The 12,528-nt window shown below is 38.6% G+C and overlaps 1 protein-coding gene across 1 annotated transcript; it reads left to right on the top strand.

The window, feature by feature from the left end:
- Window positions 1-213: 213 nt before the first annotated feature.
- LEPROTL1 (leptin receptor overlapping transcript like 1) lies at window positions 214-11,400 on the top strand. The gene is made up of 4 exons (XM_073340190.1): window positions 214-310; window positions 3,381-3,459; window positions 5,240-5,426; window positions 6,489-11,400. Exons 1-4 carry the CDS (start codon window positions 295-297, stop codon window positions 6,603-6,605), a joined length of 399 nt encoding a protein of 132 aa, XP_073196291.1. The 5' UTR covers window positions 214-294; the 3' UTR covers window positions 6,606-11,400.
- Window positions 11,401-12,528: the final 1,128 nt, after the last annotated feature.

Genomic DNA, 12,528 nt, shown 5'->3' with positions numbered 1-12,528 from the left:
TTTGCTGGTCTAGGGAGGCTGAGTAACATGTTGTCCCTGGCCCTGTAAGGATTCCCCGCTGCGATACTGGCCCTTTAAGCAGCCACCTCCCTTCCCCGACAGGCCCCTCGCGCAGGGCTTTACAGCCGCCCCAGTCACAAGACGGGGGGGGCTGAGCTCCTGCGTTGGCGGCTGCGCAGTTCTTACCGGAAGTGTTGTCTCGCCGCATACGCACTTCCGGGGGTGGGGTCGGGCCTGCTCTGCGCCGGCGGGCGGCTGTGCGCAGAGGGGAGCGGCGGCGGCGGCGGCGGCACTATGGCCGGGATCAAAGGTGCCGGGGGCAGGAGCGGTTGTTGGCGCTCGGCGTTGGGAGGGATCCGGGAGCGGAGGCGGATGGTGCCCCGAGACCCAAGGTCCCAGCTACACCCCGTGCCCCGAGGTAGAGGGGGAGCCGCCGGGGCAGCGCCTTCGCTCCCCGGTGCGGGGCCGGTCTCCCGCAGCCTCGGGTCGGGCCCTCCACCCTGGCGGGGAGCAGTGGCTGGGCCGCGGGTGCGCGGAACCGGCTGTCAGAGCTGCCTTGCGCCCCCAGCGCCGTGAGCAGCCGCGAGAGACCGGGCGCCGCGCTGAGCGGCTCTCGGGGTGAGCGCTCTCTGCGGGGGAGACTCGGTCCGGAGGCCCGAGTGGTCTCTTCCTCCGTGTGGCTGATCCAGGCCAACCCAGTGCCCACCGCCGGGGGCTAGCAAACACACCCGTACCTTGTCCCCCCTTGGGTTTGACTGCAAGGTAGCTGTTTCCACGTGAAAACAAAGCCTTAGGCCTGCAGCACTTGATTGGTTTACCCTTGGCTCTCGTTCGTGGGGGCGCCTTTGCAGACAGGAGGGTGGAAGGTCAAATTTTAAACACCCACAGCCAGTAAATTCTGCAAGAAATATTACTTCTGCTTTCCCTCGCTCTTCCAGTGAAAGCCATCTTCTGGCTGCGGGCAAGCTGACTCCTCAAATCCTAGATTTACTCTAATCTTCATTTGTATTGTATCTATACAACTAGAATCTCCAGTAACATTTTTCATAAAACAAATCCTAACTTTAAATGGACTGAAATCTCTTGGGGAATACCTTTATGAATCTGTGAAGTTAAATATTTCTGATCTTAGGATGTTATTTAAAGACAGATTTACAATGAAGCCAGCTGGCTGGTTAAGAATTGGTAAGACTTCAGTTTCTTGAAAATCTGTCATTTGCCTCAAAATGTTTTCAGATAAAAATGAACACATGGAACCAAAAGCACAATAACTTAATGGGAAACAGGTTTAACGTGAAATTTAACATATTTCTATATTAATAATTCCTTTGATTGTTTAAAATTTGAAATAAGCTAGAAGTAGCCTCAGGTACTAGCTCTGCTTCTGAGATCTCACTGATTTTTGCTGTATAATTTTATGTGGGTCATTTTAAGAGAAAATACGTAGAAGAAACCGACTGAGTGTACGGGGTAAACAGTACAATGTACTATGGGCAAAATGCTGTCAAATTAATGAAGGGCCTGATTCAGAGTCCTTTGAGGTCAGAGTTTTTGTTAGCTCCAGTGGGCTTTGGAATCCATAAACAAACCGAATAATCCATTTTAAAAAATATGAAAGGAAAATACTTTACAATTACTTTACAATTCCAAAAACTCTGTTCACTTCAATTTTATTGTCTGAATCTATACTGCGAAATGGGTATGTATATACCACATAGCTTCAGGAGAAACCTCTATTCATTCTCATTGCTAGCTTAATCATACTGCCAAAGTTAAATCACATTTTCCTCAGAATAGGATTAATAAATGAAGTAACCCCATGAAGTTACCTGAAGGGACTCAACCTCTCTTGTGGTTCAGAAAGTCCCAAGGTGGATATGACAGTCCCACTTGCATCATCTTTGTTCTTTAAGTATTAACAGGTGAAAATATGTAGCAAACAAAGAGGTGAAAGCCTCATTTTAAATTACATTCAAAACTTCATCTAAAATAGACTTTCTTTTAAAGCTTAATATAAATGTTCCTGTAACCAAAGTTACATTTTTGTGTAGTGTTAAATACAAATGTACAGAACCTTTTACTGTAATACCAATAAACATCTCCTTAAATTAAATATGAAACAAATGAGAAATAAAATGTTTGCTTATAATGCTCTAATGGCTTGGAATCAGTGAAAAGAATCTGGGAACTTGAGTTTCAGTAGATTTGAATGAATCCTACTTAATACACAAATGGTAGCACTTTAAAAGATTTAATGCTGAAAAGCATAGTAGCTGTAAAATTTAATTTGGCTGTATATCAAGTTAACATTTTAATTGGTAAATAACTGAGCAGTTTTAAGAGGACATTGTTTGATAGGATGTAAAATGAGGATTTAAAACAATTACACTTTCACATCAGTCAATGGGAATAGCTTCTATTTTCTGATTTAAAAAAAAAAAAGATTTCTAGTGGATGCAATTACCATACTTTATTTTTATATAAACGTGGACATCTCAGAGCATGAAATAAAATTATGAGGTATATGTTGCATGTGACTTGACACTAATTTAGTCAAATATAACTTCAGAATAACTTTTAAAAAAAAATCACATAAGAGAAGGTTTCAGAACATAGCCTTGTGAACAATTATCAATCTCTGACCTATGATACTAAACAATGAATAAGTATAAGGCAGTGAGTTTATACAAAGGAGGCTGGGCTTCTTTGCTAAAATCTTATTGTGCTAAGTGAATACAAGTAATTTAGAAATATGTCCAGTTGTGTATTTTGCAAGCTTGATTATGGGATATTCCATTCAATAAGCATGATTTGTGGCTCATTTCAAAGTTCAGCCCATTTGCATTATTAGTGTGACACATTTGTTTTTCACAATTCAAGTAGTTGAATAGATTTTCTTCAAACATGCAAAAAAATTAATCTTCTGTCGAGCCCCAAGGAGTTTTTGAGCAAGTGAAAAACAGGATTATTATTGAATCTGTTTTGCAACCTTAATTACAGCGTATTCTGTCAAACAAATGCTGGGGAGGAATGAGATCAGCTCACCCCAATCTACTGCAATAGCATCCATTGATCTGTTTTAAATGTTTATAAAAGTAAAATTGACTTGGATATTATAGGATACTCTGTAAGCTCAAAAGCTTGTTTTTCTCCCCAACAAAAGTTGGTCCAATAAAAGATATTTCCTCCTCCACCTTGACTTTGAAAGTCTGGTAATGCAGCAGGAGGAGGCTGTTATCGCAATGACACCCTTGACTTGTGTAGATATTGTTCAGCTTTGCCAACAGCCAAAAAAATTGTTAATGCTTTCAGATTGTGTAGTAGTGTTCCATGTGGTCCAGCAAACTGACCATCCTGTTCTTGATTTGTTTTCCTTACAGCTTTGATTAGTTTGTCCTTTGGAGGAGCAATTGGACTAATGTTTCTAATGCTTGGATGTGCTCTTCCACAGTACAATAGGTAATGTATACAGTTTGACTTCTTGCCCTTTCACTACTGAATAGTCTGTCCTCCAGATCCAGTGTACTGAAAATCCTTTTGCTGCACACTCGCCTGTTCCTATAGGCAATTTTTTGATTATGGATTGAAAATGTTGGAAAAAACAAAGATCACCTGTGAACTAGTTTGCAGCTATCTGGTCAGAAGAGGGAAATCAACTAATATTAATAGGATAGTCTTAAATACAAACCATTAAGGAAAGCATCAGAAAAATATTTCTCAAATACTCCTTTTATCCTATAACCTCTGTGTACTTGCGATTGACAAGGGTTTCAGCATGTATTGAAATGGGAAATAGAAATGTATTGCCAGTGTGATGGCCACTTTGTCCAACAAGCTCTGTTGGATAGTTGATACATTCAGTGTTGTAGCTGAGTTGGTCCCAGAATATTCGAGAGATAAGGAGGGAAAGGTAATATCTTTTATTGGACCAACTTCTTGGTCTCTCTCGCCAACAACAGTTGGTCCAATAAAAGATATTACCTCACCTACCTTGTCTCTCTCGATTCACTGATAGACAAGCTTGTAGACCATCTAGCCCAAGGGAAGGCCCTTCTCGTTTCTTCTGTATACCAGGTCTGTTTGATAAATTGTCCTGCTCTTTCAACTTATGGTAGAATGAAAAAAATATACTAAACACCTCTTGCTAGGTAGGATGACATCTTGCACTGTTGTTGTGGGATAAGTTGTCCTCATGGGTCTGTGTTTTGGTCTGTAGCGTCCTTTTCCCTGCTTTCTGTGTGATAAATGTCAGGTGTAGTGCTAAATATACTTTGTATGACCCCTTCTTACTGAGTGAACGCTAAACTTAAAATATCTGCCAAAGTATTAATTTTCCAAGTTCTTAAAAATATTATGGAGGCATTCATTCCATTGCTTTGCTTTTTTTTTATAAATGTCTGTGGAGAACAATTGTCTCCTTCCACAGATAATTTTTTTTATGGGCAGCTTTTAAGTCCTATAAAGCTTGGCTTGGTTGGTAAAATATTCAGAGTGGAGTTGATCATATCTGGTTCTCTTAAATGATGCAATGAGGCTCCCAGAAAAACATGGATGGATATGTCTTTCCCTTCATTGTGTGCTTAAGAAACCATATTGGTTTAAGTGTTAATAAAATAAACCATTATTGCCAAATGGTATGGATGTATGGATGACATAATGGCATTGTTGCACTTGGACATTTAAAATGTTAAAAGATCTTGGCACTTGATTATTTTTAGTAATGATAGCTGGATTTGTCTTTTGTTTGAAATGTTTCAATACAAGTTCATGAAGCGAAGGGAGGAGCAGATTGAGATCTTTCTCTATAACCTTCTGAGAACTCCCTCTCAACCTGTTTTCCTCCACTGTCATTGAGGTCAGCTGAATCAGCCCCAGGCTTGAACATCTGGGGCTATTGCCAGAACATTTTCATCAGTGGGCCTATCTTGGTTATGGAATTCACTTCCCACATAAATGAACTGGAGCCAATATGTCTGTCAGTTCATGTTGGAATGCCCCATTCTTAGTTTTGCCTGAATCGGAAATCGATTAAAAGAGGGTTATAACTTTGCAGTGGGGCAAGTGACTAGTTCTTAATATGCTTTGTACAGCAATCACTGTGGTAGGGGCTTCTTAAACTTTCCTGTTTCCTGGGTGGTAGGATAAAAGTATCATCTTATATCAGGAAAAGCAACAATAAAGTATTTACTGTGGAGAAATGGGAATATTAACTCTTGTCTCTTTTTTTTCTTTTCCCCAGCCAATACTGGCCACTGTTTGTTCTGTTTTTTTACATCCTTTCTCCTATTCCATACTGCATAGCAAGAAGATTAGTAGATGAAACAGATGCTACAAGTAATGCTTGCAAGGAACTAGCAATATTTCTTACAACAGGCATTGTTGTCTCAGCATTTGGACTACCTATAGTATTTGCCAGAGCACAACTGGTTGGTAATATTTCCATATGGGAACATGTTCTTTGCTAAATGATTCTATGTTGTGTAATACTCTCTCTAAGCTTAAAGTTTTGCTGATACATTTTAATATAACTTAAACTAAGATGTTTAGAGTGTACCTGAGTAGATGAAAATATATATAACACAACAGCAATATAAAAACTTACCCCCAGAAACAAAACTAGAAATGTTCCAAATAATTTGGAGACCCTTTCCAACTATTACACAAATGATAGTTCCTTGGTAGTCAGCTATTTCTCTTTCTTCTTTTTGTTAGGTTCAGTAAACAAAAATATAGGATGTCAGAGAATGATGAAAAAATGAGTGGCCCTCATTCTAATCCATGTATAATTCTCTTCAGTCCCTCAAAACACTCTGTACTGCTTTGTATTCTTTCACTTACACCTTTTAAAAGAATATCTAGTCTGCTTTAATTCCATTGAGAAAATCAGAAAATAAAGTTGTTGTTTAAGTTCTTTCCTAGAGGGATACCTCCCAACTGAAGTGTGGCTTTCAGAAGTGCCTGAGGGAGTCAGGTGCCCAACTTCTATTGACTTTTAATGGATTCTGAACACCTAATTCCTTTATATGGCTTTTGAAAATCCCACTTAGTTACCAAGATAACTTTTTTTTTTTTAGAGGGCTGCATCTATAATTCTCTGTTTAGGCAAGTCTGGTACTCGGGCTAGCAACCAGAGAAGCACAAGGGTAGGTTGAGAACAGACGTGTTTTACTGTGTTATCTAACCCTGCTTGGAGCAGGTCTAGATGACATAGTGGTGAAAAGCAGCTGTGCCTGTATTCTAGCACTTCCTCCATTGCTAGCAGTGTGGGGAGCTGCTCTGGTGCCGGACCAACTGTGAGAGAATTGTTAAAACATGTACCTGGGCTTTGTGGTTTAATTTCAAATCATAATATACAAACTTGTCCTTGCATCAGTGACTTGTTACACTTCAGACCACGTTCAGTAACTTTGCATACTCGTTTTTGTCTCATTTGGTTGCTTCTGCTGTCTGTTTCTCTGTATATGTAACTAAATTTCCCTTATCCACAGATTTTGTGGGGAGCATGTGCACTCGTCCTCACAGGGAATACTGTCATCTTTGCTACTATCCTAGGATTTTTCTTGGTCTTTGGCAGCAATGACGACTTCAGCTGGCAGCAGTGGTGAAAGGAGTTTAGTACAGAACTGTCATAGACATCTTGTCATTCAGTGGCCATCCATACAAATGAGAGAAAGGGCAATAAGGAGAAATAGCATAGCAAACCTTGGGTGTATTTTAGATACTCCTTTTCACCTTGTTTATTGTAAGTGTACTATCTTGACTGACTTGCTGATGGATTTCAAGGTTTCTATTGTTTGGAAAAAGACACTGTGTTCACTTCCTTTTATCTAAATATGTTTAGTATCTCACTTTAAAAATTGTAATTGTTGGTTCCATTCTGTTTTTGTATTTATGCTACATATAAATGCTGGAACAAGAATTTTTAAATGGTTTCATTGAAAGTTTTTTTTTTAAAAAGAGCAACAGTAATATTGAGTTAAAAGATGAAATGTATCTTTTTTTTTCTTTCTCTTAACCATGGTGACTAAAATATGATGTACAAAGGAGACAAAGTAAGCAATTTTACTGCCCAAACGACAGCATTGTCAATAAGCAAATGTGTATGGGGGTGGGGGTATGCATAATGGGTGGAAGTACCAGTTGTAGACTTTTCTGTTCATACCTCACTATGACTGAAGTATTGATGTCACTGGCTTGGGGATGGGGCTTCTGCCAATAAGCAGGTAATTATTTTCTGAGATCTGATTCCTATGTTTTTAACACCCTTAAAGGAGTACTTCCCCCTTTTTGTTCTCAACTCTTGTATGGGTGTGACATGCAAATCTCTTATCTGTAAGTTTATTGATGCTATAAAATGCAAAATTTAAATTGCATTGTTGAGAAAAGAAAACTGACATTTAATTCCATTTTTCAAAAAATCTGTGTTGAAATGTTTCTATTTATAAGTATTGTATGTTTTTGGTCTTATGTCAACTTTTCACATTTTACCAAAGGGAGGTAAAATGTTCATTTATGGAACTACTGATGTGTGTTTTTGTGTTGGTTTTTTTTTTTTGCAGCGTATACAAAATATTTTCCCCGCTTCCCTTTTTAAATTTATTTTATACATAGTATATATTGAGTAAAATGGCTTTTCAAATGTAGACTAACACTTAAATCATAGGTATTTAACTTATGTAAGAAAATTGATTGCTATATGAATATACAGTACCGTCAAAGCACAACTTTTTTGCAAGTCTTTGACTGAAATGATTTCCTAGTGACACTCAGTCTTTCAGTTCACGCATTATCTGTTAACAGTAATGTTATCTGTAATAATTGTAGTTCTTGTTCCATAAGGCTATATCACCTGTAATTTACAATACTTAAGACAAGTTTTCTGCATACCTCTCAGTTGTCTGTTTTTAATTGAAGCAAATCCTATTTATTAGACATTCATTGTGGTAGACAGTGGATTAATGCAGATTAGCCAGGCTTGATTGTATTAGATGCATCAATAAAGCTGACCAAAAATACTTCTTAATCTATTTTTATTCAACTTTTTTTAAAATGAAGATTAGAAAGCTAACTGTGCAGGCATGATAAAAATTGATTACTTAGGTCTTAATGACCAGTGCTTCAGTATAAAAAAGCACAGAGTAAGTGGATCTTGTCTTATCTTGTTTGAAAGGGGATTATTTTATTTACACGGATGTAAACTAACTATAAAACTGACTATTTCAAGTCTGATAGTTATATATGTGATATTGTATGTTCAAGATACTTAGTCTAGTGTGTACAGCTACCTGTCAGTCTACTAAAGCCACACAATGTTGTGGCTTTGAGCAATATTCTCCATAGCTATAAAGGAACTGAAGAATAAAGTCATAGGTGTGCAGAAAGTGAGTCTTTAGCAGATAGCATTTCAGCCACCTGTAAAGACATGTAACAGAAGAATCTGCTGAGTAAGGTGGAAATTTTCAAAAGTGCCTAAGTGAGTTAGAAGCATGTCTCATTGACTTTCAGTGGCACTTGTCCATGCTTTTGAAAATCTTCTAAACCAGTGGCTAAGGATAGTACTTGCCTTCACACAAAAGGTAGCACTTGTGACTTTGACAGCTCCTCCCAGATTCTTGAATTTTTTTGACCTGTCCCAGTCAATTGCCCAAGAAATGAGTTCTGTGTTTCCCATACCCACATTGCTTTCCTAGTTGTCATTGTAATACCCTGTTACTCTTCCACTTGACCACAGAATTTTTTATATTTAATAGCTGTGTATTTTTCTGTATATTTGCATTGACAGCATTGTGTTCTTGACCTTGCACACTAATTAGACATAGTGCTGTCTCTGGTTTCTAGACTAGACACTTGAGAGGTATGATTTTTCCATATAATATGCACTGAAATAGCATTGCCATCCTTCTATAGAGAACTTTTAATGATGAAACAATAAACATTTTAAATATCAGCTTGAGTTCTGGGTATTTAATTAAAATATACTGTTATGTTAATCAAAGAGTATAATCTGATGTGTTTAAAACATGGATTGCTTTCCCCAACTTGTTTTCATAGGGTTGTCCTTGCTGTTGGAAAAATGTGCTTGTTTTCAAAAATTACTTGAGGCAGTTCTGTGAACCAGTACTTCATTAATCTGAGGCTGCTATTGAGGCTTACTGTGGAGGTTTAAGATTATATATTCATCAGTACACAATGATGTCCCAACAAACTCCAAAAAAGCCATAAAAGATAATTTAAAATGTTTAGACACTTTTCCAAGTCTCTCTCCCATTTTCTTGAATTTCATTTGTAAGATGTGTAATATCAGATACTACCTCTCTAACTTAATTGTATATGCTTACATTGCCAATAGATGTCACAATATGGGGACTTCTGAAATTCTTAAATTATATATAACAGTATGCTAAACCATACAGTATTTTATTAGTTGTAACCAGTGGATTCGCCCAAGCTAGCACAATTTAAACTTAAATATTCCACAGTAATATGTTGTCAGTCAAAACTCTGGTATGTTGAGCTTCTGCTACATTTATTGCCTCAGTACACACAAGGTATAAGAATACTCTTTTATAAAGTGGTGTGAAATACGTTTATCAGCAAATTTCTGAAAATTGGGAAGTGCCTGTTTCTAACAAAAGAAATCAATGGAAACTGTTGGATGAGCCCTTTCCTTTTTTCTAGGGGGGGAAAAACTGATAACTTGATGGGGTCAAACCAGTTTCTGAAAAGCAAAAAACATGTATTTCTAACGTGTGAAATCTGAGGAAAATTATAATAGATGGTTTCTAATGGTTGAAACTTTAATTTTCTAACCATCACTCATAAGTGAGGAAACAAGTGAGTCAGAGTCCTGCGGTGGGTGAGGGAAGAACTTATGACCGTAACAACGAAGAGCTGCTTTTCTGGGGTAAATGAGATCTCTTGGGACCAGTACTGGGGGAAGTGTTAATATAGTTTGTTGGACGCAACTGAGTTGAGACTATTAAATTAGCAAATAAGGATTAGGGATACTTTAGGTCTAAACATATCAATGGACATTAATTAGCACAATGGCAAATGGAATTTGACTAGAAAAAGTTCCTCTTGACTAAAATCTAAAATACTTGTTGTGACGTTCCCCTCTGGTGTTATCTGGACTGGTGATCTGCTAGGTCACTCCAATCCTTGACTCTGGGAGCCAGCCTTACCTTGCTCTGCTGTGAGAATCTCCACTCTTGGGCTGTTCATGCACAGCCTCTGGCATGGAAGCTGCTCCCAGCTACTTGCAAGCGAATGACACTAGCCAATATCTCCGGTCTCAGACACAACCCTAGGAACCTCCATCTTGCAATGTCCAGTTATGCCTGCTGGACACCGCAAGTTTGAGTTTGTCAATTGAACAAAGAAATTGATATGTACCAGGCTTGTTATCCCAAAGGAAGCCTCTGACATGTTTCAAACCAAATGCACTGCTTCAGGTAGAATAAACAAACTTATTAACTATGATAGATTTTAAGTGATTATAAGTCAAAGCATAACAAGTCAGATTTGATCAAATGAAATAAAAGCAAAACACATTCTAAGTTGCTCTAACACTTTCAATGTCTTTACAATCTTAGATGCTTCTCACCACAGGCTGGCTGGTTGCTCTTCAGCCAGGCTCACCCCTTTGATCAGCGCTTCAGTTGCTTGGTGTGGTGTCTGTAGATGTAGGTGGAAGAGAGGAAGAGCATGGCAAATGTCTCTTCCTTTTATCATGTCCTTTCTTCCCTATTGGCTTTGTCCCGTCCCCACCCCTGTCCAGAGTTGCGTGAGCATTGTCTCTCCAAGCAAGGTTGAGCAATTCCCCTGGTGTGGCCCCATGCAGGTGAGTCATTGCAGCACCCATTGCAGCTCCCTTGTTGGACAATGGCTGTTGATGGTTGTTTGATACCCCACCTGGGTGTTGGTTACCTTCCTTGCTGTTGCCTCTGTGGAGCTAATATTTGGCTGATTCCCCTAACTTACAGCATGTTTTAGTGACCACCATACAACACAATTCTTTTCTCATATATGAGTTAACGATACACATCTATGGATAGAGAAATGACTTCCAGCAGATCATGACCTTTCCCCGATACCTTACAAAGCATGCTTTATTTGTAAGATCACAATTATATGAAAATGAGGAATATGGGGGCTACAGTATGCTCCCCCAAGGTATAGAATGTCACACGCATGAACTCTGAACTTATGAGTGGAAAAGGCCAAAAAGTCCTTGTGGATGGATAGTTTAAAGAATAAGGCTGCCTATTGTATTTAAAAAAAAAAAAAATTAGGTTGCATTTGCAAAAGGATGGATACTACAGACTTGAACTTTATGCAATCACCTGGCCTCAAGAAACCACTGAGATTTAAATGTTTCAGAGTAACAGCCGTGTTAGTCTGTATTCGCAAAAAGAAAAGGAGGACTTGTGGCACCTTAGAGACTAACCAATTTATTAGAGCATAAGCTTTCGTGAGCTACAGCTCACTTCTTCAGATGCATATCGTGGAAACTGCAGCAGTTTCCACGATATGCATCTGAAGAAGTGAGCTGTAGCTCACGAAAGCTTATGCTCTAATAAATTGGTTAGTCTCTAAGGTGCCACAAGTCCTCCTTTTCTTTTTGAGATTTAAATGTTTATACAAAAATAGTGGTACAATGGGTTTACATACCAGAGACTGGAAAGAAAGTGAAGTGTTAACAATGTCAACATAAAATGATGCTTCTGAGTCTGTTGCCTATTACAAATTACTCCTTCAATGAGTAGAGTGTTACCATAACTGGAAAAAGTATAGGAAAAATGTTTAGCATGTAGTGTTCCCTCAAATTTGTCTACTGTGTGCAACAAATGATCAAGTCTAAAACCTCTAAATGTAATCTCTCCCACATTGTTCATTTATTTATAAAATTAAGTCAGTGGCAACGTTAATCTACCAATTTACTATGGAAGTGTTACATGTACTTGTTCTATTATTTTAGTTTTCGTGGATCTTGTTCCTGGGCACTGTTGCTAAGCTGTAAGTTAAACAAGGAAAGGCTGTTTGTGCCAAAGATGCTGTTAAAATCAAATCCTGTAACAATAGCAAGCTGTACTTCATGGTCATTGTATAGTTTGGCTATTCTCAGCACAGGAGTGAAGTTCTGGAACAGCCTTCCAAGAGGAGCAGTGGGAGCAAAAACTTAACAAGCTCAATCTTGAAACAAGTTTTTATGCAGGGGATGTGTCATAAAGGGAAGGCTAACCACCTTTAAATCCCTCCTGGCCAGAGGAAAAAACCCTTTCACCTGTAAAGGATTAAGAAGCTAAAGATAACCTCGTTGGCACCTGACCAAAATGACCAATGAGGAGACAAGATACTTTCAAAGCTGGGAGCGGGGGGGCCAAAGGGGTCTGTCTGTCTGTTTCTTTTGCTGGGACAAGAGCAGGAATGCAGATCAGAACTCCTGTAAAGGGTTAATAAGCAATCTAATTAGATATGTGTTAGATTCTGTTTTGTTTAAATGGCTGATAAAATAAGTTGTGCTGA

Source organism: Lepidochelys kempii, chromosome 4 (genome assembly GCF_965140265.1).
Source record: "Lepidochelys kempii isolate rLepKem1 chromosome 4, rLepKem1.hap2, whole genome shotgun sequence".
Lineage (NCBI taxonomy): Eukaryota > Metazoa > Chordata > Testudines > Cheloniidae > Lepidochelys > Lepidochelys kempii.
The sequence above is the reverse complement of the archived record's forward strand: the minus strand, read 5'-3'. Positions and strand labels throughout refer to the sequence as shown.

Excerpts from the sequence above, each read along its gene's own strand:
- LEPROTL1 (XM_073340190.1), top strand. Across the intron at positions 3,460-5,239 it reads GCTCTTCCACAGTACAATAG|CCAATACTGGCCACTGTTTG; the intron begins GTAATGTATACA and ends TCTTTTCCCCAG. Across the intron at positions 5,427-6,488 it reads TATTTGCCAGAGCACAACTG|ATTTTGTGGGGAGCATGTGC; the intron begins GTTGGTAATATT and ends CCTTATCCACAG.